Source organism: Mercenaria mercenaria, chromosome 2 (assembly GCF_021730395.1).
Source record: "Mercenaria mercenaria strain notata chromosome 2, MADL_Memer_1, whole genome shotgun sequence".
NCBI classification, from domain to species: domain Eukaryota; kingdom Metazoa; phylum Mollusca; class Bivalvia; order Venerida; family Veneridae; genus Mercenaria; species Mercenaria mercenaria.
Genome location: NC_069362.1, coordinates 69404463 through 69431747, shown reverse-complemented (window position 1 = coordinate 69431747; position 27285 = coordinate 69404463). Strand labels below are relative to the sequence as shown.

Here is a 27285-nt window from a genome sequence, read left to right as displayed (position 1 = left end):
TTAATCAAATTAACAACTCTATTAGGAATAAGAAGGGATTAAAAATTACAATTTCAAAAAAAAAAACAAATGTCCAGTCAAGGTCAAAACAGAGGTTTCTTAGGAGCTTTGCTGGTCTATTAGGTCGGACATTACTTCCGGTAGCTGCAAAAATAGCTCCAAAATATTAGGCCCGTTAGGCATCGGCGCTTTGTCAGGATTTGCCAGTACTGGTGTCAGTAAGTTACTTGGAAATGGTATGATTTCAGTAGCTAATAATAAGAGAAATATGATAATACCATATATTACACATAATCACAGAAAATAATTAAGATGAACGGGAATACTTAAATTAACTCCAAAGCAAAAACAAGATGGAGATGTTTTAGGTATGCTTGCGGCAAGCCTTGGAATACCTTTGATTACATCTTTGTTAAGCGGTAAGGGACAAGGTCAGGGTATACAGATAGATTCACAAAGAAGACCTTACAGACGAATTTCTATTGTAAAAAAAAAAAAATTTTAAACAAATCAATTTTTGACTTTGAAAATTTAACAATGGGTAAAACCCAAATTTAAAAAATTAAAACTTTATGGGTTTTATTTAGTAGAAACGATCTCCCCGAAAACCCAAAAAGGGGAAAACTGAATGTGGAATAATCAATTTAGATGATTCTGTGGACCCGGAAAAACTGGGGTGTGTTATGTCGGGAAAATATATTTTGACCCATTTGGACTTCCTCCCCCAAAGGAAATAGTTAAATATATACCTGGGGTAAAGTATAACAACCTACAATATCAAGACAAAACAAGTGTATTGTGCGGTTATTATTGTTTATTTTTCATTAAAATGTTACAAGATGGTATAAACATTTATGATTTATTGTATAAAATACTGAGAGTTAACAATCTAAAACAAAATGAACAAAAAATTATTTCATATTTCACATCTCAATACAACAAGTAATCTAAAAATAAGCGTTTACACTGTAAACGTTACTAAAAATAAACGTGAACATTGTACACGGGAGTAACAAATTCCACTAATGATAAAAATAAGCGTTTACACTGAAAACGTTACTAAAAATAAACGTGAACACTGTACATGGAATTTAAAATCTAAAAATAAACGTTTACATTGTAAACGTTACTAAAAATAAACGTGAACATTGTACATGATCTAAAAATAAACGTTTACACTGTAAACGTTACTTAAATAGATTTACTTTATCAAAGTAGAGGTTTTCACAGTGAGTTGTTAAAACCTGTGGGTTTTTGAGTTTGCTGGTATTAGTCATTGGGTTAAGGTGAAAATGGGGTCAATTTGGGGTCAAAATGCCAAAACCATTATTTATATAACTACTATTATTATACTTTTGATTTATAATTATTACATTACCGGTATACACTGAGTAATGATTGTATCTAAATCTTTAGATTTTTAAACGTTGTTGTGTAAGATTTGTTATTTAAGGTTTAGGTGTATTTCATCAAAACACAGAAATATTTGATAAACGAACAACATCTTTACCAATATTTTACCTGACCAATTACATCTTCTGCCGTATTGTACCGTACGACGGATGCTTAAAATATTCTGAAAAAGTTGTCCCCACTTTGAAAATGAATGCCATTTGTAAAGAAATAAAAATAAACAATTGCTGAAAACTGCGTTCCACCTAGTTATGTGAAATTTCAACACTTGTATATTATTGCAAATGCATCAAAACGAACATATGTAACAGTTCTTTGAAAATGAAGTTTTTAAAGGCGTTTAACTGTCCGGAAGTGTGGCCCCTTTATGCAGTCCTTTTCCGGAATTCAATGTTTATAACAGTATACTGACACTTATTTCGTAGAGTAATATACATGTTTTACATGCTGTTCAATTTTCATGTGAAGCAACTCTTTTTTTCTATGATTTGGAGTTGTTTGATTTTTTCTCAAAACGTAAGGCTAAGCGTTAACAAGGTAAACAGTCTCCGGTAATTCAAATATTGAATGACTAAAAAAGTACTTTTTCCTTAGGATTTGTACATGCAATGCTATATAATATAGAGACTTAAACAAATGAGTATTTCTGGCGAATTGGCAAAAATTACCTGAACGTCGGTATTCTAAAGATTAAACAATTTCAACCTTTTTAAGGAATCTCTCGATCTGTGTTTGTTGTCTATAATATCATTTGCGAAGAACGTGAAAAGTAAAGAAATTCCGATAACACAACAGACCTGAAGAACTCGGGGAAATATTTGATCTGTACCTTACACAAGATTTTACTGTCATCTACATAAACTTAATATCTTTTAACTATTTTAAAACCATTTTCGCATACACTGCAATACATCACATTATTGAATAGGAACATTCATCTATACAAAGGCCTTCCACACAAGGATATTGCCATCTAGTTATTATCCAACTTATACCTCATCCTAGTTCGTTGTAACCAAACTATAGCAGGTCATATTTTTCTACAATCTGGAACGAAAGCCTAGCAATATGTTGAGGATTGTCATTCTGATATCGTTTCAAGCGGAGTTTACTTTATATAGTTTTTGTCAGCTTACGTACTTATAACACAAGGACTTGAATTGCGCTGTTATTCGGCAATAGGGGTAAAATGGCTTCATCATGACTGTTTGTTTAAATAAAGTTATCATCATCATCATATTATTATTATTATTATAATTATTATTATTATTATTATTATTATGTACAACGCCATTGAATATGTCATTGTATAGAAATATCTACTGTTATTGTATTAGACGCTCATAAGAACACATGTCTAAAAGTGATAATCTAATTATATAATTACATGTTATGATGCGTTTCTGTTATATCATATTTACTGTATCACCATATTTGTATATATGTTTTGTTATTCCTCATGGGTCTCTTACCTGCTGGAAGAAATGAAATAAACTTGTCAAAACTTGTCATTCGTTAAGTGATTGAATTAGTTATTTATGTCTTTATCTATATATCTTAACAAGCATCTTATTGTTGGCCTCATTTGAGTGCATGACTGATTATTATGTATTAGTTATATTAATATGTCTTATGTGTTTGCATATATTTTACAAACTTAAAATGGAATGAAATAAATTATGAAACTTTTTGAAGGCTAAATTATGCTACAGATCAATGCATATCAATTAAATGAATATATTATAAACATAATATATTATTGTAAATGAAATAATTATATATTCATAAAACCAGGGAAGCAGCTGTGCTGTGCGTGTTTCAATGATACACCCAAATGGTGGAAAGAAATAGAGGACGTTTCCCAGAGGGGTTCTCGAGCTTTGTTAAAAAATAAATGCTCGCAAATGGCAAATTCTTGGCGTATTTGGGGTCTTTGAATTTGTTTTTTTAGTTGTAGAAAAAACACTTACATCACGTCGAAATGTTTCAAGACACAGAAACGGTCTATGTATGAATTCCTTTTGTTTTGTTATTTCACCTAATTTGAAATGTACGCTGGATTTGAATTAGTCTGTGTCCAGACTCTGTTTGGTTCAACTCCTGAGGCTATTCAGATTTTGTATAATTATGTCCCTTTTCTTCTCAAAATCAGAGCCAAGAAAGATTGGTCAGAATAAATAAGAGAACTTTTTTTTTAAATAACAAGATTGTCTAGTCGGCAGCCAGATTAGGTTTGACTGTCCTCCCTCGAGTTTCTTTTAAACACTGCGCACAAATGGTGAATTCTGGACGCCTCGATAGACTATTTGTAAAGTATCCGCTTTGAGTGCAGGAGCCAATTCATGCCGAGGTCGTGAAAATGGTACTGGTAGCTCCCTTGCTTGGTACTTGGTATTCTAAGGGGGTGAAATAAGCCAAGGAAAGTAACAAGATCGTACAAGAGCTTTGTAACTTATGTTGTCTGTTGATTATTTGCGACGTTCAGTAAAGCTTACATTTCCCTTGAACGCACATTTCCCTCATTACAATTGTGATTTTCTTTTGGTTTTAAGTTCTTGGGTATGCTTGATCAATTTAAAGATTTCACCACCTCTCTTGGAAAAACTATTATGAATACAGGTGTTTCAAACAACCAGTAAATACAAAATGTATGTACGTACGTAAATTAACGTCGCGGTATCGTCGACGCTTTTCAATTACCCTCATAAGACTGAAAACTGTGTTGCTTAGTCTGAATTTTAATGCAAAAACAGACAATGAAAACATTACGCTGTCTTTCTCGCTGTCCCTCTGGTCAGATAACCCTGTGTCTGTATTAACACAGGATGAATTTGGCGTCCCTGAACGGCTGCATTTGTATATGAAGTGTCTTCGAACGTGTTTGTCACGAAAAGGGCGCTATGACGTAACGACAGATCTTCTTCGATTTAGTTGGCGTAACGTAAAGAACGTCTTCAAATAAAAATATTATAATGGTGTATGAATGTTGAGTGGAACAAAAAATAACATTTTTATCTCATAAAAATCACGGGTCGCCAAGACTAGAATTACTTTTCTCTTTTCTGTTACTTTTATTTTACTGCGCATAGCAAAATAAATCCGACTGTAAGTTTTTAAAACACTTACAGCGTTTTATTTCGGCCCGCCTCGGCGGAACGATATTACGATAGGAATTTTATATGAAATTATACGTTAAATTCCGAAGCCTTGGTTGTGGAGGAAAGAAGCTTGATTAAAAGGTTCCCGCCAAGGAATAAATTCTTTGCATCGGATCAGCAGCTGTGCTTAATGTATGTATTAAGACACTATCTTAAGGTTCATTCTATCGGAAAAATAGTGGGTCTAAATAATTTAGATTGGCCGGTTTGTTACTGGACAAAAGTCATAAAAACTATACACCAATAGATTTGTCTTGGAAAGAAGTATACGACTAGATAATCAAACTACGACTACGACTCTTTCATAAGTCGTACGACGACGAATTTGATAACAAAATTGGTCATGTTTTTTCAAAATCAAGGGTTGCTTCAAAATACATGCGAAGTCCATTTAAAATGTATTAATAGACAGACAAGACATGTATCTAGTTCCTGCCACCTTTTAAATTACCCAAACTTTTTTCTAAAAGGCTGACAATTTACGATTGAAAATATACTTTAAAATGCTTCAGACGATTGTTTTCATCGTGTTTTGTTGACATGACGGACTACTTTTTTGTTACTATAAATACTAATATTGCACGGTGAAAACGTGCTCGATTCCCGCCAAATATAAAAAAGGATAGTTCTTCACGCCGTTTACCTGAAGGGAGATTTCTTTATCCTGATTATCATTCTCGGCAGATTTTATAGATCCAATAACACTATTCTAATAGTACAGTCAAAAAGTATTCGAAGAATAATCAATTTTTTTTTCAAAATATTCTACAACCTGAAATGAAATCTAGAATATCTGATTCATTGAACTATCCAACATTTTTTCAAATGGTCTACTTAATATGATGAAAGTGTTATCGTTCCAAACTTTGTAAAACAAATCTTACATCCATTACGTTTTTTAAAACAATTGACTACCTCAGGGGCGGATACAGTATTTGGTGTAAGAGGTGGCGTAAAATATTTGAAGACTAGAGCAAATAGGGGGGTTCCGGGGGCATGATTCCCTGGAAAACTATGAAAATAATGGATCAGCCGGAACAAAAGATTAAATATTAATGCGAGCGCAGCGAGCGAGAAAAAATGCATATTTCATATTCTTCAGTCAGAATAAAAGACAAATTATGTACGAAAGCGTAGCGAGCGAGAAAAAATGTATATTTTGCAATTATTTTACCCAGAACATAAGACAAATTACCTATGCTCTGGCGATTTTAGAGGCGGGAGCGTCCCGGTGCCCCCCCCCCCCCCCCCCCCTCTGAATCCACTAATGGTAATACTTCAGTCTGTACGCAAAAATGATTACTGTACAAAATTCATAACCATTTGAACTATTTATTCAAACTTGATGGAGTTTTATTGTACAAAAACGGCCGTCGTTTTGGAGTTTAAGTATGCCTGCATCTTAAGCCTGACAACAGAACAACTTCATAATCTCTGCCGACGTCGTTGATAAGCTTAAATGTTGTAAAACTTTGCTAGATCCCTCTTCTGAAATCGACCTTAAAGGTCTTTATCATACTTAAGGGCAGGTCCGGATCTAGCCTGGGAATCCAGTCTGACAATTTCTGACAATTTCTAACCATTTTTCTACTTGCAAATTGACAATATCAGAAACTCGGATGAATGCCAATTAACATTAATTAGCACAATTTAAGTTGGATCTTTAATGTAGGTAAGATTTCTTCTGACAATTATTGCCAACGGCTTCCCAGGCTAGTCCGGATCTAGAAATACCTTTATTTGATGCAGCGAGGCAACAGCTTAGAAAGAATGTGTCACCAGCGAGACACATAGCTCCCAGCGTGAGTAGGAGTCAGGGTGTTCTCCTCCTGCAAAAGTTTGAAATATAGTTATGTAATGGTGGCATCTGATAGATTTTTGTCTGAATTTTGAGAAAATATGTTTAGTATACAGCATCTTTTGTGTATGACTGCTATTTACGATAAAAAGGATGAAAGTGACGACAAGTAAAGTAATCAATGATGACTGTTTTATTTTGCAGTATAACAAATTCATGCATGTTCACGCAAATACAAGTGTTATGTAAATGAGTAAGACACAATAATGCATAGACAGTTGTGCTACAAAAGGAAGCAAACTCTTCCCCTTATCGGTATAGTTTGACAATATTCCTTCACGGAGGTTGCAAAGCGAACTAGAATGATGTCGACAAAAATGTTTCATTCAATAATTTATAATAACGACGGGTCAATAATGTTATCAAGGAAAATATATAGAAGTTAAACAACTGAACAAGAAACAAATGCGCATGTCTACGTAATGTTTATAATGCTTAACAAGTTTTATTTGAAATGAAAAGAAGGAAACTACAATGTAGTTGTCATTCGTCGTTAAAGAAGGGCCACAACTCCAGACAAAATAATCGATCATAAAAGTCAGGGTAACATGTACATATTCATTTCATGCTTCTGATGTATACCTAGTTTCAATCTGTTCGACTTAAGTTCACGAGTTCACGATGTCATGAATTAGTTCAAGATCAAATAGGGCAACAACTCCAGAAAAAACAAAACAAGAATTTATAACAGAGTTAGCAACGTCCCCTGCCTAAGGACATTTTCATCAACATACTGTTTGCCAATACAGCATCTTGGCATGAACAAAATAAAACAAGAGTGCCAGGATGTTAAATATATGCTCGTCAGGTAGATGATATAATAAAACATTTTCTGTACAAAACTATAAGTTTGGTAGACAGAAAGCCAAAACAATGACATATCAAATTCTAACAACCAGGATAAAAACTTTCAAAAATAATCGTTTTATATAATAGCAACAAAGGGAAGTAAGTTTTGATTTTTTAAGTCCACAAAAAACTCCTTACCAGGAAGAGGTACCTTAAAATACACCTAAAATTTGAAAGTAACACAGAAAAATGGTCTTGATTTTTCCCCATTATTCCCATATATATATATATATATATATATATATATATATATATATATATATATATATATATATTGTTTATAGTGACAACAAAGAGAAGTTAATCTGAAAAAAATCTAAGTCCACACAAAAGTACTTATCAGGTAGCCTTAGGTCAAAATACATCAAAAATTGAATGTAACATGCGTGTTTGCGTGTTGTACTACAGAAAAGTAGTCCCAATTTTCTCCTATGGCTAATATTAACCCTTACCCTGCTGAATTTCTATAATGAACTTGTCCATTTTTCAATTTGGACTGTACCATTAACTGTTAAAAGGGATGCTTACCAAAAATATACTGATTGAATGGCGAACAGTGCTGATCATCATCAGACTGCATGGATGTGCAGGCTGATCATGATCTACACTGGTCGCAAAGACAGAATAAATCATGTTCAGCATGATAAGGGTTAATAGAATAGAACTTTACAGTAATAGCTATTTATAGTAACAGCAAAGGATTAGGGGCCTGGTTCTTACTCATGACACACCATCTCATGATGATGAACATTCTTGCCATTGTACATCAAAATCCCTCCATGCATGAACAAGAAATGCTCCGGACAAAGTCATTTTTGTATCTGACCTTTGGCCTCTAAGTGTGACCTTCGAGCTAGGGGTCTTGGTCTTGGGCATGACACCTTGTTTCATTATGGTGAACACTTATGCCAAGTTATCTAAAAGTCCCTTCATGGATCGCCGAGTTATTGACCAGACACCAGAAAGATTCTATTAACCTTTGACCTCTAAGTGTGACCTTGACCTTGGAGCAAGGGTTTGGGTCTTGCGCATAACACGTTGTCTCTTTATGGTGAACATTTATGCCGAGTAATTCCAAAATCCCTTTATGTATGGCAGTTATTGACCAGACAGAAACAGACCCTTTTAACCTTTGACATCTAAGTGTAACCTTGACTTAGGAGCTAGTGGTCTCGGTCTAGCAAACTTACATTGAAACATCCAGAAACATTGTCTATAAATTTTAAAACAAGTATGAAAGTCTTACACTTTTTCTACAAGACTATTTTATAAAGATACAATTTTTATGTAGAACTATGCTCAGAGAAGTTGAAGATTAATCAAAGTCCACACTTTTAACTTCCATATTCATAATATCATTAACAGTTGTGAGGTTAAAAAGTATTTTGTAAATTAATAAAAAGCAAGTTCTTCATTCATGACAATTATTTCTTTTTCCCTAATTCTTGATATTTCTTCTCTGATTCGCCCAGTGTGTTTGGAAATAAGATTAAACCTTTTGTATTATCCCTGTAGCCATGTTACAATTTTTATGTAGAATTATGCTCACAAAATTGAAAAAGAAATGTTGCACTGGACACATATTTTCCAGTAGAGTACATCTTTCTTAACTTCCATATGCATTATGCAATTAGCAATTGTTAGATTTCAATGTATTTTGCAAATTATTCTTAGGCAGTTCTTCATACATGATGCAAACTTTTCTTTCTCTCTAATACTTGATACTTCTATTTCTCTGATTCTGGAAATATGGTAGTACATTCTGCACATGTATGATCCATCAAATAGTTCAGTTTTTGTTGACCAGTGTTTTAAACAATTGTGGCCCTTCAGATGATCATCTGAAATGGAAAAAATTAGCCATTTTTACACTAATATAAACTTTACATGTTTTATATGTTCATAAAAACACACAATTTTAGAATGTAAAATCTTACAATTATAATATTATCAGTCTGACAGACATTATCAAGAAAATGTCATTAAGAAGTGGAAAAACAGTAACTTACACACTGCTAAGAGTATAGAACTGCCACAACATATTACAGTATAAATGCTATGATAACTGATGAATGTCAAAAAAAGGTGCACAGGGGACATCACTTTGGCTTAATATGTGAAGCTGAAAGCTGCTTTTGTAACCATTGTAACTTCCATTTTACAGGGAAATAAAGTAAAAACCCATTTTATTTAAAGAATACAAGTTTACAAGGGACATTTTTGGGTGTATAGACATATATGAAGATTCTAAGAAAGTTGATTTATAAAACAATAAAATCATAAGGTGTCTGCAAAGCTGTAAGGATAAAGATCTTAGAAAAACATTTTGACTTAAGAAAAGTAAAGGGGTTATGAAATTGTAGTGTTCAACTTTAAATTTATCACTATTTTTTATGAAGGAGCTTCCATCACAATTAAGACATGAACTATTGGTAAGAATAAAATGTAGTTAATGAAAAGAAGTATTTTGTTTTATATGTGCAGAGTTCAGATTACATAAGAAAAGCCAAAGCTGTGACAATTAAGTTTGGTTTGAAAAAGTAAAACACAGTTGAAAACTATCCTTCATGCAAAATGTCACACTTTTGGTGCAGAGGGGACAAAATTAGCTATATTATTTAACATAAATTTAAAAATGCTTGAGCCATTCATCTGAAATTGCACACATTTCTTGAATACATTGATTTGGATATGATTTGCCCCAAAACACATTCTAAAACTGAACTGAATTAAAGTAAAGTGAAAAAGAAGAAAAAGCTTCATTATTTTTAAAAGCACCCATATAAGGAAATCAGCATTATATATGGAGTCTTGACAAGTGTGGATTTATGTATCTTAAAACTACTCATGTAGCTTCATTTCTTTATGCTGATTCTGTAGGTCTACAGCACAGTTGATTTATGAAGTTGAACAATTCATGCATGCCATGTTAAACAAATAATTATGATACTATTTATTAATCACATCTTGCTGTAATATAGGCCTACTGTATGTTATTTCATTTCATTGTATAAATGTATAAATTTGTTGATATTTTGGTGCATGATCATGCTTCATTCAGACCCTTGACCTTGTCAGCTATGCAGAGGTGTGCTTACTTACAGACATTGTTCATTTTTTTACGAAATTATTGTAGAATATATATAGAACATTGACATTTACCTAGCTGTACTGTTGTTCGACATCATGTATTCCTGTTGAACAAGAAATGTCAATGTGAACGCCCAGCACAGGTTCAGAAAGTTTGCAAATGACATTGTTTCCATGGTGCAGGTATTCGTTCATCTGAAACAAACACATGACGGATTAAATGCACAGTAGACCTTGATTCTAATTAATGTTACTTTAGAAATATTGATGGTTTTTCCCGGATGATTCAGCACGTCCAATCGGACCTATTTTATGGCATAAATGCACAGTCTATGTTCAAATTATGTCAATTCGAATGCAAAAAGTACATCAACGTTTTTCTATTCTGTCTATTCTGATCGATTCACTATCTATAAAACAATGCGTTAATTCTGCATTGACTCTATTTCAAGATCTGAGAAAGGTTAGTTGTAGATCTACCAGTGGATCTAATGATAATCTATGGTGGCAGTGATACAAGCATGCATATGCTATGTTCTCCGCCCAAAAATAGGCAAATCATTCTCAGATCTTGAAGTAGAGTCGACTGATTATCAACCTTACTTTGAACTCGTTGCAAAAATAATTAATTTATATAAATCTATATAACTTTGCACTTACCATTGTTCCTAGTCCCAGAACAACTCGACCTGTCAAAATATGTAAACACGAGGGAGGCCTTTTGACAGGACAGTCATGTAAACTTCCGAAGGAAATAGTCCAAATTTATTCCAGTTACTTCCATATGCGATATTATTGTGAATTATAATTATATGCATAATGTATCGCATATAGATTTAAGCATAAATTTAATGTTTGTAAATCCTGTGCTTTAACTGTTTTCACGTTAAGCGCCGAAAATTATGAAATCCATAAGACAATGTGCTCAGCCTGATCACATTTCTACGCACTAACACATTTTTGTGTGAAAAAATATGCTGAAATTTACATTTTATTCTGTCAATAACTTTGTGACTGCAACCGTTTCTAAAAATAAAATTGACACATCTGACTTTTATGTGTATTGCCCATGTAATGATATTATGGATTTTTGTCATAGATACGCATGTTTATCTCAAATTAGTTGTGAAATGATGATGTCTGCATGAACAAAAAAAGAAAATAAAAATTATCTGAAATTATCGACTCTAAAAGGCACTTTCATCAAATTTATTTAAAAATTGATTGCTCACAGGAAGTAAAAAAAAACCTTGGGGCAGAAGTAACACACTGGATAACCGGCTATCCTGACGCCCGCTGGAAATGTAACCCAGCATGAAATGTAACCCAACTGTAAATCGGTAGGTAAAGTTTTTCATTTATTTCTATTAAAACGAAGCCAATTCTTGCAAATCAACTTGATAGATTTGTCAAGGAATGACCATGACTTACATTTACAATTTCTGGGCCAAATACGATTGTTATGTTTTGAGATATATTCGCTAATAATTTCTTCAGGTTGAAAAAATCGAGCAAAAATCCAAAGTTTTGCGCAAATTGTTTTGTTTATGAACAACCTGTGAAAACTTGTATCATCTGGTTTAACAGCTGTGTCCTTTTGGAACACCTGTGTAAAGTTTCCGGGTTCTACGTTATTCCTGAAAAAGTATATTAGCCGTTAAACAGGCATGGTCGAAAGAGAAAGGACTGTCGAAAACGGCCGCTAGTGCTGTCGCTGAACTCGGATGTTAACATTTAGACTATCCATTAACTCCGATGATTTTGAATACTTTTGTATGTAAAAAGTATCACTGGCAGTGATTTGACGGAAGCATAATTATTTTTAAAAATGGTACTTTCATTTCAAGAGGCTTTAGGACTATATTCCTTCACACCCGGGCTGAATTTTAACATAGTTCATGCGTTCTTGCCATTTTTCCGCCATGCCGAAAGCCAACCATATATTTTTTGCAGTTACACCGAAGCAATATAGTACATATTGCCATTTTGCCAGCTTTTGATGGTGGAAGAAAACCACTACAGGTGCCTCCGGGCTACTACAGATAGTAATTTCACCTCGGGTTTTGCAAGTGCAAATGATTGCTTCTGGTCGTCAGTCCTTTGAATTTCGTTTGAAGAATTAAGTATCATTAATGAATCTCAATTGCCCGTTCTTGTTTTGAAAAGTGTTCTTAGTGCGGTGCTTGATAGTTGTATAATCTTATTTGCTCATACATAATTATTTAATTGCTCCTAATGTAAATCTGCCATTTTGTTTTATTCATAAATACCTTTTCAACAAATACCAGTTTATTCATGGTCTAAAACTGCAAGTTGTTGATGTATAGAGGTAAACGATTGAAAACGATTGTTTTAAATCTAAATAAGCAGAACTTTGCAAATTCTCACATGACTGTTAATCATTTATTTCTTAACATGGAAGCCACATGTAGCTTTAATCAACATATAAAAGGTAGATCGGAACTCTTCTTTGCTTGTTTACGATCTTACATAGTCAGCTATCAAATAAAACCGCATGAAAATAAAAGTTCTACTATACGACACAATATATTTGAAATTTTGTCTGTGCATGTGGGAATTGTCAGTCTGACGCAAAATACTTATTTATAGCTCTGTGTTAAATAGAAAAAGTGGAAACTCCACAGGTCGCTCAAGATTTTTTTTGTTATACTGATATTGGAGGTGGTCATTAATGAAAGGGCCTCACTAATACTTGTATCATCGGTAACACATGTTTGAAGTTTAAAAATCAATACTTAAAAATCAGTCCATGCATATAGAATCAGAGCCCGGACAAGACACTGCGGGCGGACGGACGGACGGACGAAAGGAACAAAGCAACTTTTAGACCCTAAACCAAAAGGACAATAATGAAATCAACCAGAATTACACCACATGGCAATAAGGACCATAGTTACACAAGTATATACAGACTGTTTACTGACTGCAAGTATACACATTCTACACAAATGAAAGATGAAAGAAATCGCAAAATCACAGACAGACTAAACAGATACAAAATATACATAAAGAAGAGACACTACGGGGCATATAACTTGTCTACAAGACAGGTTTTTTTTTTTACTTTTATACAGCTGTATTCTCGATAGCCGACAGCTGACTGCCTATTTCAAATACAACGGCCGTTTTCGACCATGCCTGTTTAACAGCTATTTATTTTTTTTTTTCAGGAATAACATAGAACCCGGAAACTTCACACAGGTATTCTGAAAGGACTCATCTGTTAAACCAGATGATAAAAGTTTTCACAGGTTGTTCATAAACAAAACAATTTGCGCAAAACTTTGGATTTTTGCTCGATTTTTCAAACTGAAGAAATTGTTAGCGAACATCTCAAAACATAACGATCGTATTTGGCCCAGAAATTGTAAATGTAAGCCATGGTCATTCCTTGACAAAACTGTCAAGTTGATTTGCAAGAATTGGCTTCGTTTTAATAGAAATAAATGAAAAACTTTACCTACCGATTTACAGCTGGGTTACATTTCCAGCTGGGTTACATTTCCAGCGGGCGTCAGGATAGCCGGTTATCCAGTGTGAGTAAAACCTACCTGCATTTCTTCCACAATATGTAATCTAAAGAATGAAGGCAACATAGAGAACTTTTACCGCATGTAACTCAGTATTTTTAAAGATGTCTAACTCTACCCCTGCTGATTCAGAGGAAAATTCACTTTGAACAGCAAGAAATGGCTTATTAAATGAAAATTTTCCACTTTTGTACAATACATCCATAATAGGTCTTGAAAGAAGTAAAAACTTCCTATGGAGAAAATATTTTTGGTCCCAGTGGGGCTTGAACCTACGCCCCTCAGAATATGGAGAAAATATTTTTGGTCCCAGTGGGGCTTGAACCTACGCCCCTCAGAAAATTGTAGTCAAAGTAGGTTTATTGAAAGAATTGAATACTCGTCAAAAAGGAAGTACTCTATTACGGGTCCAATACCTTAAGAATAAATCCTCTACGTCGGACAAGTGCAATGCTTTATCGTCATCTGAAGATCTATCTTTCAGGAGTAAAGTCTTTTTGCAGGACCAGCTACTCTGCCTAACTGTGACCTCTCTGTCTCTGTCTCTCTTACCGGTAGGGCTCAAAGTCAGGAGCTCTCGATCAAGAGACGAATGCTCTACCACTGAGCCCTCATGGCATACGATTCCACTTTCAGTGAATTATTTTTTTCTAATGGTAGAGCGTCCGCCTCCGGTGTGGAAGGTCGCGGATTCAGTCCTCGGTCGCGTACTAAGGATGCGCAAAATCAAGCAAATCATCAGATCATAAAATTATATTTGAACGAACTTTCTAATAGTTTAAAAATGTATTTCACGTAATTAAATCGTCAACGGGTCGCATACTAGCTTTAAATACAAAGCTAAGCTTGTATCGTGTTTGCACTGTAACATCATGTCACTGGTTTTATCTTTAAATATTAAAAGCAATTATAAATGAATTAATTAATAAAATTGAACCATGTAATAAGTTAGCCTATTTAATCCTGAAAATTCAAAAAATGATGCATTTACGAATCGACAAAACGTTATTGTGATATTCTCTTGTCAAGTGTGTAAATTATATATATAAATTCATAACATAACTGTACAATTTTGTCACGGTATAGGACTTGAATATTAAAACGGGGAGAAAATGTGTAGGTGGCGGTGTAGATCAGTCGGTAGAGCATCGGAACGGTTCGAGTCCCGGTCTCGCTGCACATTTTTCTCATTCTGTGACATTTGTGTCTTTGTGATAAAAAGATGAATGACGCTGCATAACAACATTCTTAAATTTTACTAAAATGTCGGTATCTTGGTAATAGATGCATTTTGGAAAAAAGGTCTGTGGGCCAGTTTCTGTAAGCCCTCTTGTTTTTCGATTTCATAACCCTGAAATTAGGCAATTAAGTTCATCTATTATAGCCTTTAATACATTCATTCTGGGATCGTTTAAGACCGGATGTCGCTTTCTACCTTATGTCAAACAAACATTATACTCATTTTAGTAAACCTGGTGTATGAAAAATGCGGAATTCTCTCTCTTTGAAACTAATATTGGCTACAAATGAAATTTTACTAGAATGTTTCAATACTGACTTTCAGATTTTAGCCATTTGCTTATGTAACTGTTTTAAATCAATAAAGGGCTTCCTATATCACTCTATTACAAATTTCGACGATTTCTACCAAAATTTAGGGGTTAAGGTATCCCACCCGTCCGAGCTACATTTTCGCCGTTTTAATAAATGACAAAATAACTGTATTTCCTGATAAGATATTATCAAACAATTGTGTTAAGATTACTAATTTTATATATTTTCGTGAGTAAATGTGATATTTTGCAAGCAATTTAGATTATAGACAAGGTGCGTACAGATGTAATACATATAAATCACATGCTGTTTCTGAGTAAATCGAGCCAATAAATGTTCCATTCAAAAAGGTTTGGGGTTCCAATAGTTTTCTTTTATTGTAGATGTCAATGTAAGCTGACTTGTATAATTTTGACTTTTAGTGGATAAAGGAACTTTAAAATGTAACATACGTAATTGTCGGCACTCAAATATTCCACCTTGGAGAACTAGCTACATTAAAAACACACCAACGATTGAATTTGTATGCTATTAATTTAAATAAAGTATGTTTACTGAACATGCATGCATGATCGTTATAATTCTATTGGACTTAATCATGTTACTATTCTGAATTATCAGATGTCAACAAAAATGATGCCTCTTGCAGCATTACTGTAAAGATAACATAGATTAGCAATTGTAGATTAGCAATTGTTCATTGGGTCTGCTTCCAACAAAATTAACATATCAATAATTAGATTTCGTACAGTATTTCCGCAGTCTGAATACTTTCGACTTTCATCCAAAAGAAAGGCAGAACATAAAGGTATCTAAGAATCAAACTTACGTTACCTAGGTTTTAAAGGTCACTTATTCAATTTCATATCTCGTATAGTATTCTGCCTGACTAATGCATACATCATGCTTGTTGGCATTGCAAAGAACCTACTCAGTCATTTTATACAGCATTACAAACATGAAACATACATTATGAAGCATACGTTACCAAGATTACGTAGAACGTTAAATAGCGCTAAAGCTAGGATAGTGTATGGGTTTCGTTACACTGACAGAGGCTATTATATTTTCAATACGTTTTTGTTTTGATATTAAATGGATGGTAAGATTGTATTCTTTACTGAAATTATCGATTTACATCAATTATGTGTTCAGTGGCTTATGTAATTCCTGATGTAAATAAACACTGCAAATTTTGTTCTTATAGCACATCATACATATACAGGTACCACATGGGTATGAAACAAATGTTACTTTTAGAAAAAAAAAACACGTTTCTTCAAATAGTCCATTATTTTACTATAGTGATGTTTAAATATCACTCATAGTGTAGAACGGAATTAGTGATCATATCATATTTCCTTTACGCAAAGCATATAGGAGACTCCTTGTTTATATTGTGGTTGTGGTATCAATTCCGAGTTCTTACTAAAATGTCAATATGCGTCTTTAAAAATGTTAATAAATACAAAAAGAAAACTCATTCATTCAAAAGAAGAGATGTATACTGTTACATATAGTTTATCTCAGTATTGAACTGTGTTTAAAACATGAAGTCTAATAACTACCTTTAGCTTTTTGCGGTAACGTTTGTTTCAGAACTACACAAACATCAATATAACATCAATGTACAATATAATTATGACAGAAATATACTCTTACATTTGATTTATAAGATGCCGCGAGAAGAACGACAAATATCAGAAATATACTCCAACATTTGATGTATGAAAGATGGCAAAAAAGTCTGGAAACAGGATAAGTTCATCATACTTGCATAGATGCGTACGTACATGCTGTTTGGAACACGCCAGTGATGCATTGTTGTTTATATGACATATTTGTAAAAAATCTTTTTTGTTATATGATTTTGTGGTAATAGCATGAAGCTTTTATTGATACTACATTCTAAAATGAATTGAAATATACGTTACTTTAAACATTAACTACAACAATACCACTTATAACAGTTCCAGTAATATTACTCATGAGACCAAATTACATACAGGTACGATAAGCGACATACTTCTTGATCCCAGGAAATACTCAGTTTATAGCTGTGAAGTACCACCAAAAAAGTACATAAAATGTATATGTAGCATAAACTGCTTTGTGGAGTTTGGAACTGTATATGCTCATTCCATTTGTGTAATCAGATTGGGTTTTGTACCTTTAAAAACGGTTGTAAAACCTCAACTGAATAGTGACAAAAATACAATTTGCATTTAAACATAAATTATATAACTCCTTTCAATTTTTTTCAATTGACTATTAAATGAAAATGACAGTATCATAACAGCTTCGATTCTCTGGTGCTCATTATTTTACTCTTATATGTAACACCTAACAGGCAGCCATTCTGATACAAATAAATATTAGTTACATTGAAAACCCTCTGAATGAAAACTGAGAGTAATATGTTTAGTTTTAAAAGAAATAAAAGCAGCATTTTTAAATCATTATCTTAACGCCTTTTCAGGAACGCACTTTGAAAATGGCGCCATCTTGATGAAAATATTTTACTCTTATATGTAACACCTAACAGGCAGCCATTCTGATACAAATAAATATTAGTTACATTGAAAACCCTTTGAATGAAAATTGAGAGTAATATGTTTAGTTTTTAATCTTGATGAAAACAAAAAAAGCTCATATTGTTAGCGTGGTTTTTAATGGAAATTATTTTACAAAAAAAAACAACAGACGACTTCTGTTACATGTATATCTTACCCGTATGTAAGTCTTTAAACTTATTTCTGGCGGTCATTTTGAAAATCATGGTATCTTTATAAGATTTATCTGATTAACCGAATTTTTCATTCCCTTGAAATATAACTTATTCAATTAAATGGGTTTCGATTTGTTTTATATTAATGACTATTTGAACAGTTGTCGCTCATTAACATTTGTACATGTGCCTATTTCAGTTGGCCATTTTGTGAGCTGTAAAATCCACTGTAACATATTTATACCAATATCAGGTGATATCTGCTTTAGTTTTTGAAGAGCTATACTTCTGACATATGTAAATATTTGATCGAATTTAAGTCAGTCATTTGGAAATCTTGAAAATGGTGGTCATCTTAATTTGAATAGTCTGTGTAACCAAATAACGTATTTTGTTGATAGTTTAACTAACTTTAAATTTGAGTGATTTAAGTACAATACTACGTACAGTAATGTATTCTTGAAATTACACCAAAGCTAGCATAGAAGTGAATTAAATTTTGAAAAACCCATTTGTGTAATAATTTCGGAATAATGTCAGTTTGAAAATTTGAAATAGCTGTCATGTTGAATAAAGACTTATACTGGTGGATCTGCTTCTCTTTTGATGTTCCTAACGTGGAACTCTCTAGAAAAGTTTTAAGTGCAATACTTTCATCATTTCTACACCACTAGCAAAGCGTAGGACTGTCAGTATGCATGCAAATCGCCTAGAAATGAAATATGAACCATAGATTAAGCCGACTGATATTAGGCTGCAAAGGTGTCTGATTTCCTAAAAATTATTAACTTATTTTGTTTTCTTTCTTTATTGCAAACATGAGGGTAATGTATCTTTATAAAGGATTAATTTTTTAAAGATTTTCCGCGTAAGTATATTACTAACATGGTGTTGGGGGTACATCAACACCAACGTTTTGCATTTTTTCGGTATGTAATGCATAAAATAGCATTTTGTGATAATCAAAGTAAATTATCAATTATTTCAGGCATTAAAAGAAAATATTTATGATAAGAAATGTCACATAAACTTTGTTTTCACCATCAGAATCAACGTTAATTCAATATTAGGCTAAATTGCATTCATAAGACACCAACATTTTAAAATCGTCATTTAAATTTGTTGACATATTGCTCAGACGACACCAACCCTTAAAATTTTCCTGAAGGATAGCATAACATCATGATATAGCTCAACCTTTGCCTAACTTCTGGGTTACGACTTGTAATTTTTCTGGCCTTTGCCCACAGACCAAAACGTATCACAATTGTTTTTGTCGGTAATTTTTAATATTAATGATAATTCCCGTTATATGTTTGAATAAAAGATATCCTGGAACGGATAAATATAGATCTAGATTCTTATTAAAAAAAAAGATCAAAGCTTTTTAAATATAATGATCATTGTATACATGTATTTTTACTGTATAAGTTATATATAATGTTTTATGATCTTATGCCTGAATAAATTTGAACTGAACTGAAAAAAAGATATTACAGACCATTACAAGCGATTTATTAAGCGCTAAAGCTGTCCAAATTTTAGTCACATTGTCTGATTTTTGACTTACGGGTTATCGGACAGGGGCAAGAAAAACTGTAGATTCGAAAAAACTATCTTTGAAGAGAGGATTTATATTCTTTAGATATACTTAATTTTGGACTGTTGTGAAATATTTTGGAATTTATACTGATTGGATTTAACATTGACCAACAGGATTTTACTTTTGCATTAACTTTAACATACTAGTAATCATGATCTTCCCTTTTATTGTGTTAGTTATTATGTCTCCCCCAGGAGACATATTGTTTTTGCCCTGTCCGTCCGTCCGTCCGTCCTTCCGTCCGTCCGTCCGTACGTCACACTTCATTTCCGAGCAATAACTGGAGAACCATTTGACCTAGAACCTTCAAACTTCATAGGGTTGTATGGCTGCTGGAGTAGACGACTCCTATTGTTTTTGGAGTCACTCCGTCAAAGGTCAAGGTCACAGGGGCCCGAACATTGAAAACCATTTCCGATCAATAACTAGAGAACCATTTGACTCAGAATGTTGAAACTTCATTGGTCATGAAGAGTAGATGAGCCCTACTGATTTTGGGGTCACTCCATCAAAGGTCAAGGTCACAGGGGCCTGAACATGGAAAACCATTTCCGGTCAGTAACTTGAGAACCACTTGACCCAGAATGTTGAAACTTCATAGGATGATTGGTCATCAAGAGTAGATGACCCCTATTGATTTTGGGGTCACTCTGTCAAAGGTCAAGGTCACAGGGGCCTGAACATTGAAAACCATTTCCAATCAATAACTAGAGAACCACTTGACCCAGAATGTTGAAACTTCATAGGATGATTGTACATGCAAAGTAGATGACCCCTATCTATTTTGGGGTCACTCCATTAAAGGTCAAGGTCACAGGGGCCTGAACATTGAAAACCATTTCCGGTCAGTAACTTGAGAACCACTTGACCCAGAATATTGAAAATTAATAGGATGATTGGTCATGCAGAGTAGATGACCCTTAACGATTTTGGGGTCACTCTATGAAAGGTCAAGGTCACAGGGGTCTGAAAATTGAAAACAATTTCCGGTCAGTAACTTGAGAACCACTTGATCCAGAATGATGAAATTTCATAGGATGATCGGTCATACAGAGTAGATGACACCTAATGATTTTAGGGTCACTCTGTGAAAGGTCAATGCCACAGGGGCCTGAACATGGAAAACCATTTCCAATCAATAACTAGAGAACCACTTGACCAAGAATGTTAAAACTTCATAGGATGATTGTACATGCAAAGTAGATGACCCCTATTGATTTTGGGGTCACTCCATTAAAGGTCAAGGTCACAGGGGCACGAACATTGAAAACCATTTCCGGTCAGTAACTTGAGAACCACTTGACCCAGAATGTTGAAACTTCATAGGATGATTGGTCATCAAGAGTAGATGACCCCTACTGATTTTGGGGTCACTCTGTCAAAGGTCAAGGTCACAGGGGCCTGAACATGGAAAACCATTTCCAATCAATAACTAGAGAACCACTTGACCCAGAATGTTGAAACTTCATAGGATGATTGTACATGCAAAGTAAATGACCCCTATCTATTTTGGGGTCACTCCATTAAAGGTCAAGGTCACAGGGGCCTGAACATTGAAAACCATTTCCGGTCAGTAACTTGAGAACCACTTGACCCAGAATGTTGAAACTTAATAGGATGATTGGTCATGCAGAGTAGATGACCCTTAACGATTTTGGGGTCACTCTATGAAAGGTCAAAGTCACAGGGGCCTGAACATTGAAAACCATTTCCGGTCAGTAACTTGAGAACCACTTGATCCAGAATGATGAAATTTCATAGGATGATCGGTCATACAGAGTAGATGACACCTAATGATTTTAGGGTCACTCTGTTAAAGGTCAATGCCACAGGGGCCTGAACATGGAAAACCATTTCCAATCAATAACTTGAGAACCGCTCGACCCAGAATGTTGAAATTTCATATGATGGTTGTTCATGCAGAGTAAATGACCTCTATCGTTTTTGGGGTCACTCCGTTAAAGGTCAAGGTCACAGGGGCCTGAACATTGATAACCAGTTCCAATCAATAGCTTGAGAACCACTTGACCCAGAATGTTGAAACTTCATAGGATGATTGAACATGCAGAGTAGATGATCCCTATTGATTTTGGGGTCAGTCTATTATAAGGTCAAGGCCACAGTGACCTGTTCATGTAAAATTATTTTTTGGAAATAACTTGAGAACCACTTGACCTACAATGTTGAAACTTAATAGGATGACTGGACTTGCAGAGTAGATGACCCCTATTTATTTTGAGGTCACTTGATCAAAGGTCAAGGTCACAGAAGCCTGAACAGTGACTTGAGAACCACTAGGCCAGGAGTGCTGAAATTTAGCGGGATGATTGGACATGCCAAGTAGATGATCCCTATTGCAGCCAACCATCAGTGTCTCTTTGACTTTTGCTCCTGACCCCTATTGACTTCTTGCCTATAGGACTTTGCATTGGGGGAGACATGCGCTTTTTTACAAAAGCATTTTCTAGTTTATTATTATATACCATCTTTTCAGAAGCGATTAGTTAGCAATATCAGTGAATACATGGCGGGTGAAACGAAGAAAACAATCACTCTAAAAAGGCAGGTGTACACGTTAGAGACATTTGCTGAAACATACAAAGATGAAGGAACAAAACAGAGTGTGTTTGACAACATCAAGAAATCAATGCGATGTTCAAAGAAGAAAGCTGGAAAGATTCTTGGATCCTATCTTCCAATTATTGGGTTTATACGCTCCTATCAACTCAAGCAATATATCCTTGGAGATGTTTTGTCCGGATTCACAGTCAGCTTCATGCACCTTCCACAATCTATGGGGTTGGGCATTCTCGCCTCACTACGACCTATCCATGGCCTATACTCCACATTTTTCTCCGTGCTTGTTTACTTACTGTTTGGAACATCGCCGTACATATCATTTGGAACGAATGCTGTCATGGCTTTGCTTACACAGACTGTGGTTGAGAGAGAAGCTGATAATTTTATAGCGTCATTTGCAAATACAAATGCGTCCCTGCCTACTGAAGATGAAATCATGGACGTTAAAATCGATGTTTCAATGGCATGTTGTGTACTTGTCGGCATATTTCTCATGGGAATGGGGCTCCTGAAACTAGGTATAATTACTACCTATCTGTCTGTATCTTTTGTTGGTGGATTCACTACGGCAGCTGCTTTCCATATCGCATCCAGCCAAGTTCCCAAAATATTTGGAATTAAAGTGAAAACGTTTGCTGGAGCGGGCAAACTGGTGCTTATGTATATAGATCTGTTCAGTAAAATAACGCAAACAAAATTTGCCGAAGTTATCATCGGAGTGATATGTATCATTGTACTTCTTTTTGTGAAGATATGTATCAATGAACGTTACAACAAGAAGATGAGAATGCCAATTCCAATTGATTTTATTGTGGTAATTATTGGAACAATAATATCTCATTATGCAAGATTTGAGGACGTATTTAATGTAAATATCGTCGGAGAAATACCGAGAGGGTTCACCATGCCGGCTTTTCCTAACATCGATAATGCAAGCAGTTTTGTGAGCGACGCATTCGTGATGGCAATATTGTCACTTGCTATGAGTATTTCAATGGCAAAGCTCTGTTCGGACAAACACGGTTTGCCAATTGATGATAACCAAGAACTGATAGCGTACGGTGCCTGTAATTTTGTGTCAGGATTCTTCCATTGTTTCCCTTCCGCTACAGCGCTACCTAGGACAATGATACTGAGTTCACTTGGTGCAAGGACTACACTTAATGCAATTGCTACTTCTGCGTTTTTCCTGTTGATTATACTGGTTATTGGACAGCTATTTGTTTCATTGCCGCTCAGTGTTCTTGCTGCGATGATTATTGTTTCTATGAAAGATCTGCTGCTACAGTATAGAAATTTACCCAAAATATGGAAAGTTAACAAGTATGACTTTATCATTTGGGTTGTGGCAAACGCTGTCAGTATCCTAGTAGACCTGAATTACGGCATCATAGCTGGGGTAGGAATTTCAATATTTCTGACTGTAGTTAATGACCAGCTGTCCACTGGCCATTTGATCGGACTTTCCAAATCTGAAGACAGTGCGGTCAGATATACAGACGGCAAAAATATAAGAGACATAAACGGGGTCAAGATCTTCAAAATTCCAACGAATTTATACTTTGCAACTGCAGAGAGAATGAAGAATCACATTTTCAGAAGAATTATGAATCCTAAAAAGTATTTAAAGAAGATGCAAAAATTGGAAACTATGGCCGAGATTGTTGATGAAGAAACAATTGTAAACAACAATATTTCCATCGAGTATATTGGGAAACCTACTTCAGTTAGTTTAGACGTCAAGCTGAAGTCGCTAGTGCTTGACTGCTCAATGGTGAATTACATCGACATGGCAGGGATAGCAGCTCTACAACAAGTTATCAAAGAATACAAAACAGTACAAGTAGATGTCTATTTTGTTGCTATCGCAGATAATGTTTGTGCAACTTTGGAAGCAGGTGAATTTTTCAAGACCTTCCCCAAGAGTAACGTTTTCGTTGATGTGTTTGGCGCTATTTCGGTATTAAGTTCCAAGGCTGTTGATTCAACTTCATCAACGAAACTATGAAGTTGCAAATTTAAAGCAAAAGAACGTGGATATTTATGCGGAGTTAATAATTATTAGATAATAGAGGGCAGTGACATTTGATACTAATTTACTAAACAAACAAGTTGACGGTTTTTGAAACTTACTTGACAAGAGGCAGTTTGTGTTAAGCGTGACCTCCACAGCATGTACGCAATAATTAAAGCGGGTCTTGCTTGATGACTTATTAATTATATCAGCTCTGTATATTCGAAAGGCTAAAAATGTGAATAAAATTAACGTTTGTCTTACAAACCGTATAATGGGTATTTTAGCTGCTGCTAATTTTTACTATTTTTTATGAACAAATCAGATTCGTAAATATTGACCTCGCATAAATTCGCGTAATACACGCGATCTATACCTATATCTTCTGTTGCTTTTTCTAATACGATGCATGTACTAGTGGCTCTCTGTAAAGTTTGCTTGCGTTTGTCATGATATCAATTTGTGAAGTGTAATTTTATATATTCCAGAAATGACGTTTTCTCAAATGTAATCAGCACTATATGCACTTTCCACATTATAATTCTTTATAAAGATAAATTTCCAAAAGCCCCACAAACAGAAACCCTATGACAGTGTATGTAAGGATCTGCATATGACAACTACTACACAGACACATTACACAGACACAGTAAACATACAAAACCAGGATAAAAAACAAATAAAGGAACACAGTGGGGCACCACCTTAGATCGGTTAGTGGCAAAACCACCACTGGGGACGTTAAATCACCGGTACCGTATGCACTATTTATCTCAGCCATATAACAAACCTATAATGTAAGTCAAAGTTATACCTGCCAGGTGAATCCCTACCACATGTAATGGTATTAGAAATACACAATATGCGATACATAAAACTACTACACATGCAGTCAATACCTTGCAGATGACAGAGCAACAAAAACATCAAACCCAATCAATGCTTGTGGGCTTTAAAAGTTGTCCCACCTGTTACGTTAGACACATCAATGAAGATAGCGTAGCAGTCAACTGTAGTAGGGCTGAACTTCAAGCATTCGATGCGCAATAAATTCTATATACTGCATGTTAAAACCCCCCAAAAAGTTTTTAAGTTGAATAGTCCAGTGGATATCGATTTGCCTTTCGCACAGTAAATAAATGAATACTAAGCTCGTTGACCCTGGTGCATATAGGTAAACGGGAGCAACAAAACGATAATGTAGATACAAATTTATCTTTAGTGTGATAGAGTTATAATGATGAAAGAACAGGGCATTTTTAATGCACAATGTTTGACTTTTCATCACTTCTAAGACACTGGCGTGTAGAATTTTACATAGAGGAGTCACATGTACTAGATTATATATTCATATTTATTTTCCTTGAATCAAAAATATTTCATTAGACATTGTTTAGAAAAATCGTTGGTTGCTTTTCAAATTTGACGGCATGATAATCCAGGATTGTACAATTTCATTTTATTAAACTTGTCATGGTTTTCCCTGCTGAATATTCATCCTTGTTTTTCTAACTTCCCCGAACCTCCCAACTCCTTTCTCTATCCCTTACCCATTTTTGTATTTTGCATATAACTACTCGTTGTTGGATTTTTAAAGCAACACTTCTGCTATATCTTTCCACTAAAGTTTGTTTTTGTTTCAGGCCAAATTTGCAATTCATGTCTCTCTGACTCTGATTGGATTGCTCTGTACTTCAAACCATTTGTCCCCTATCTACTCGCTTGGAGTGTAGAATTCTTTGTGAGGGAGACATTCATTTGGCCTGCAGAAGGTTGGTGGTTCTACCCAGGTACCTGCGTACGCCTGAAATAATGCCCGAAGGGGCGCCTGAGATCTTCCGTTACAAGGTTTCTCGAACTTCTACGATCAGACTTACTGGAAGGGTCCTTGATCCACTTTCCATTCTCTGAGCTATTGAGACTTGTGCCTTGTAAGTAGATTGAAACCGGTTTCGAGATTAAGCAGAACAATTTCTATTGTGTCTCCAACTTGCGCTCTCATGACGGATCGCAGTATACAATGTACCTATATGCTCTTCACGCTGCATGCGATTTATAAATCTTTATTCCATACTGAATAAATTTGTACTCTAAAAATCTCGCCTTCTTGTATTTTCTGTCAATCAACTTCTTCCCGTACGCGTTCACCCCTTTTTGAATAACAGAGATCTGAATCGCCGAGGAAAATATTAACTAGGAAATGTTATGGACAGCAGCTAAAGATATAGCATGATGAGTTGTACAACTGCAAATAATAACACTGCAAAATTGTTAAATTATCTTACGATAGATACCAGACATTTAATGGATTTAGACTTTCTTATCAGTTTTGACAGAAAACAGGCTGAGAACCAGTTGTACCATACTATTTGTTTCAACATTGAATACATACCAAGCCACTTTATCACCATCGTATATCTCTAAACCTGGCATATTACCATATATGTAGCCTGCAGTGACAATAAAAATATAAGTATTCTGGTGGATATAAATACAAAACAAATAAACACGTAACGCAATTGAAAAAAATATTGCCTGTTGAAATCTGTTTAAGTATAAATACTGCATAACACCGTTATACCAAAATTTAAATACTTTACGCTTCTACTGTTTTGTTATTATACGTTCCCTTCTAAACGGCGTCTTTGACTTTTACAATTAGCTTATATTACATCAGCCCTTTAGATTAAACCTTATTGCGAGTTTAAGTAATACTACCATTTACTGAATCCTTCTTCAAGCTTTCTTCAAAGTCTGAGTCACCCGAGTCAAACAGGCGTTTGCATTCTGCTGGATCTTGTCAGCACTTAAGGTTGTCGTCAACCAACCAAGATTCACCTTCGTTGATTGAGTCAAAGTAAATCATAAACTCTTTGTCGACATCTGT

The 27285-nt window shown here is 34.6% G+C and overlaps 2 protein-coding genes across 2 annotated transcripts in view; both read left to right on the top strand.

Moving 5' to 3' along the window:
* Positions 1-10882, top strand: part of LOC123564231 (BTB/POZ domain-containing protein KCTD5-like) — a 425345-nt gene extending 414463 nt beyond the window's left edge. Inside the window, exons 4-5 of the mRNA XM_053526427.1 lie at positions 9511-9517; positions 10821-10882. Coding sequence (XP_053382402.1) covers positions 9511-9517; positions 10821-10882 — 69 coding nt within the window. The remainder of the gene's footprint in view (positions 1-9510; positions 9518-10820) is intronic.
* An 8137-nt stretch (positions 10883-19019) lies between these two features.
* Positions 19020-24773, top strand: LOC123562264 (sulfate transporter-like). The gene is made up of 2 exons (XM_053526414.1): positions 19020-19025; positions 22299-24773. Exons 1-2 carry the CDS (start codon positions 19020-19022, stop codon positions 24390-24392), a joined length of 2100 nt encoding a protein of 699 aa, XP_053382389.1. The 3' UTR covers positions 24393-24773.
* The last annotated feature ends 2512 nt before the right edge of the window (positions 24774-27285 follow it).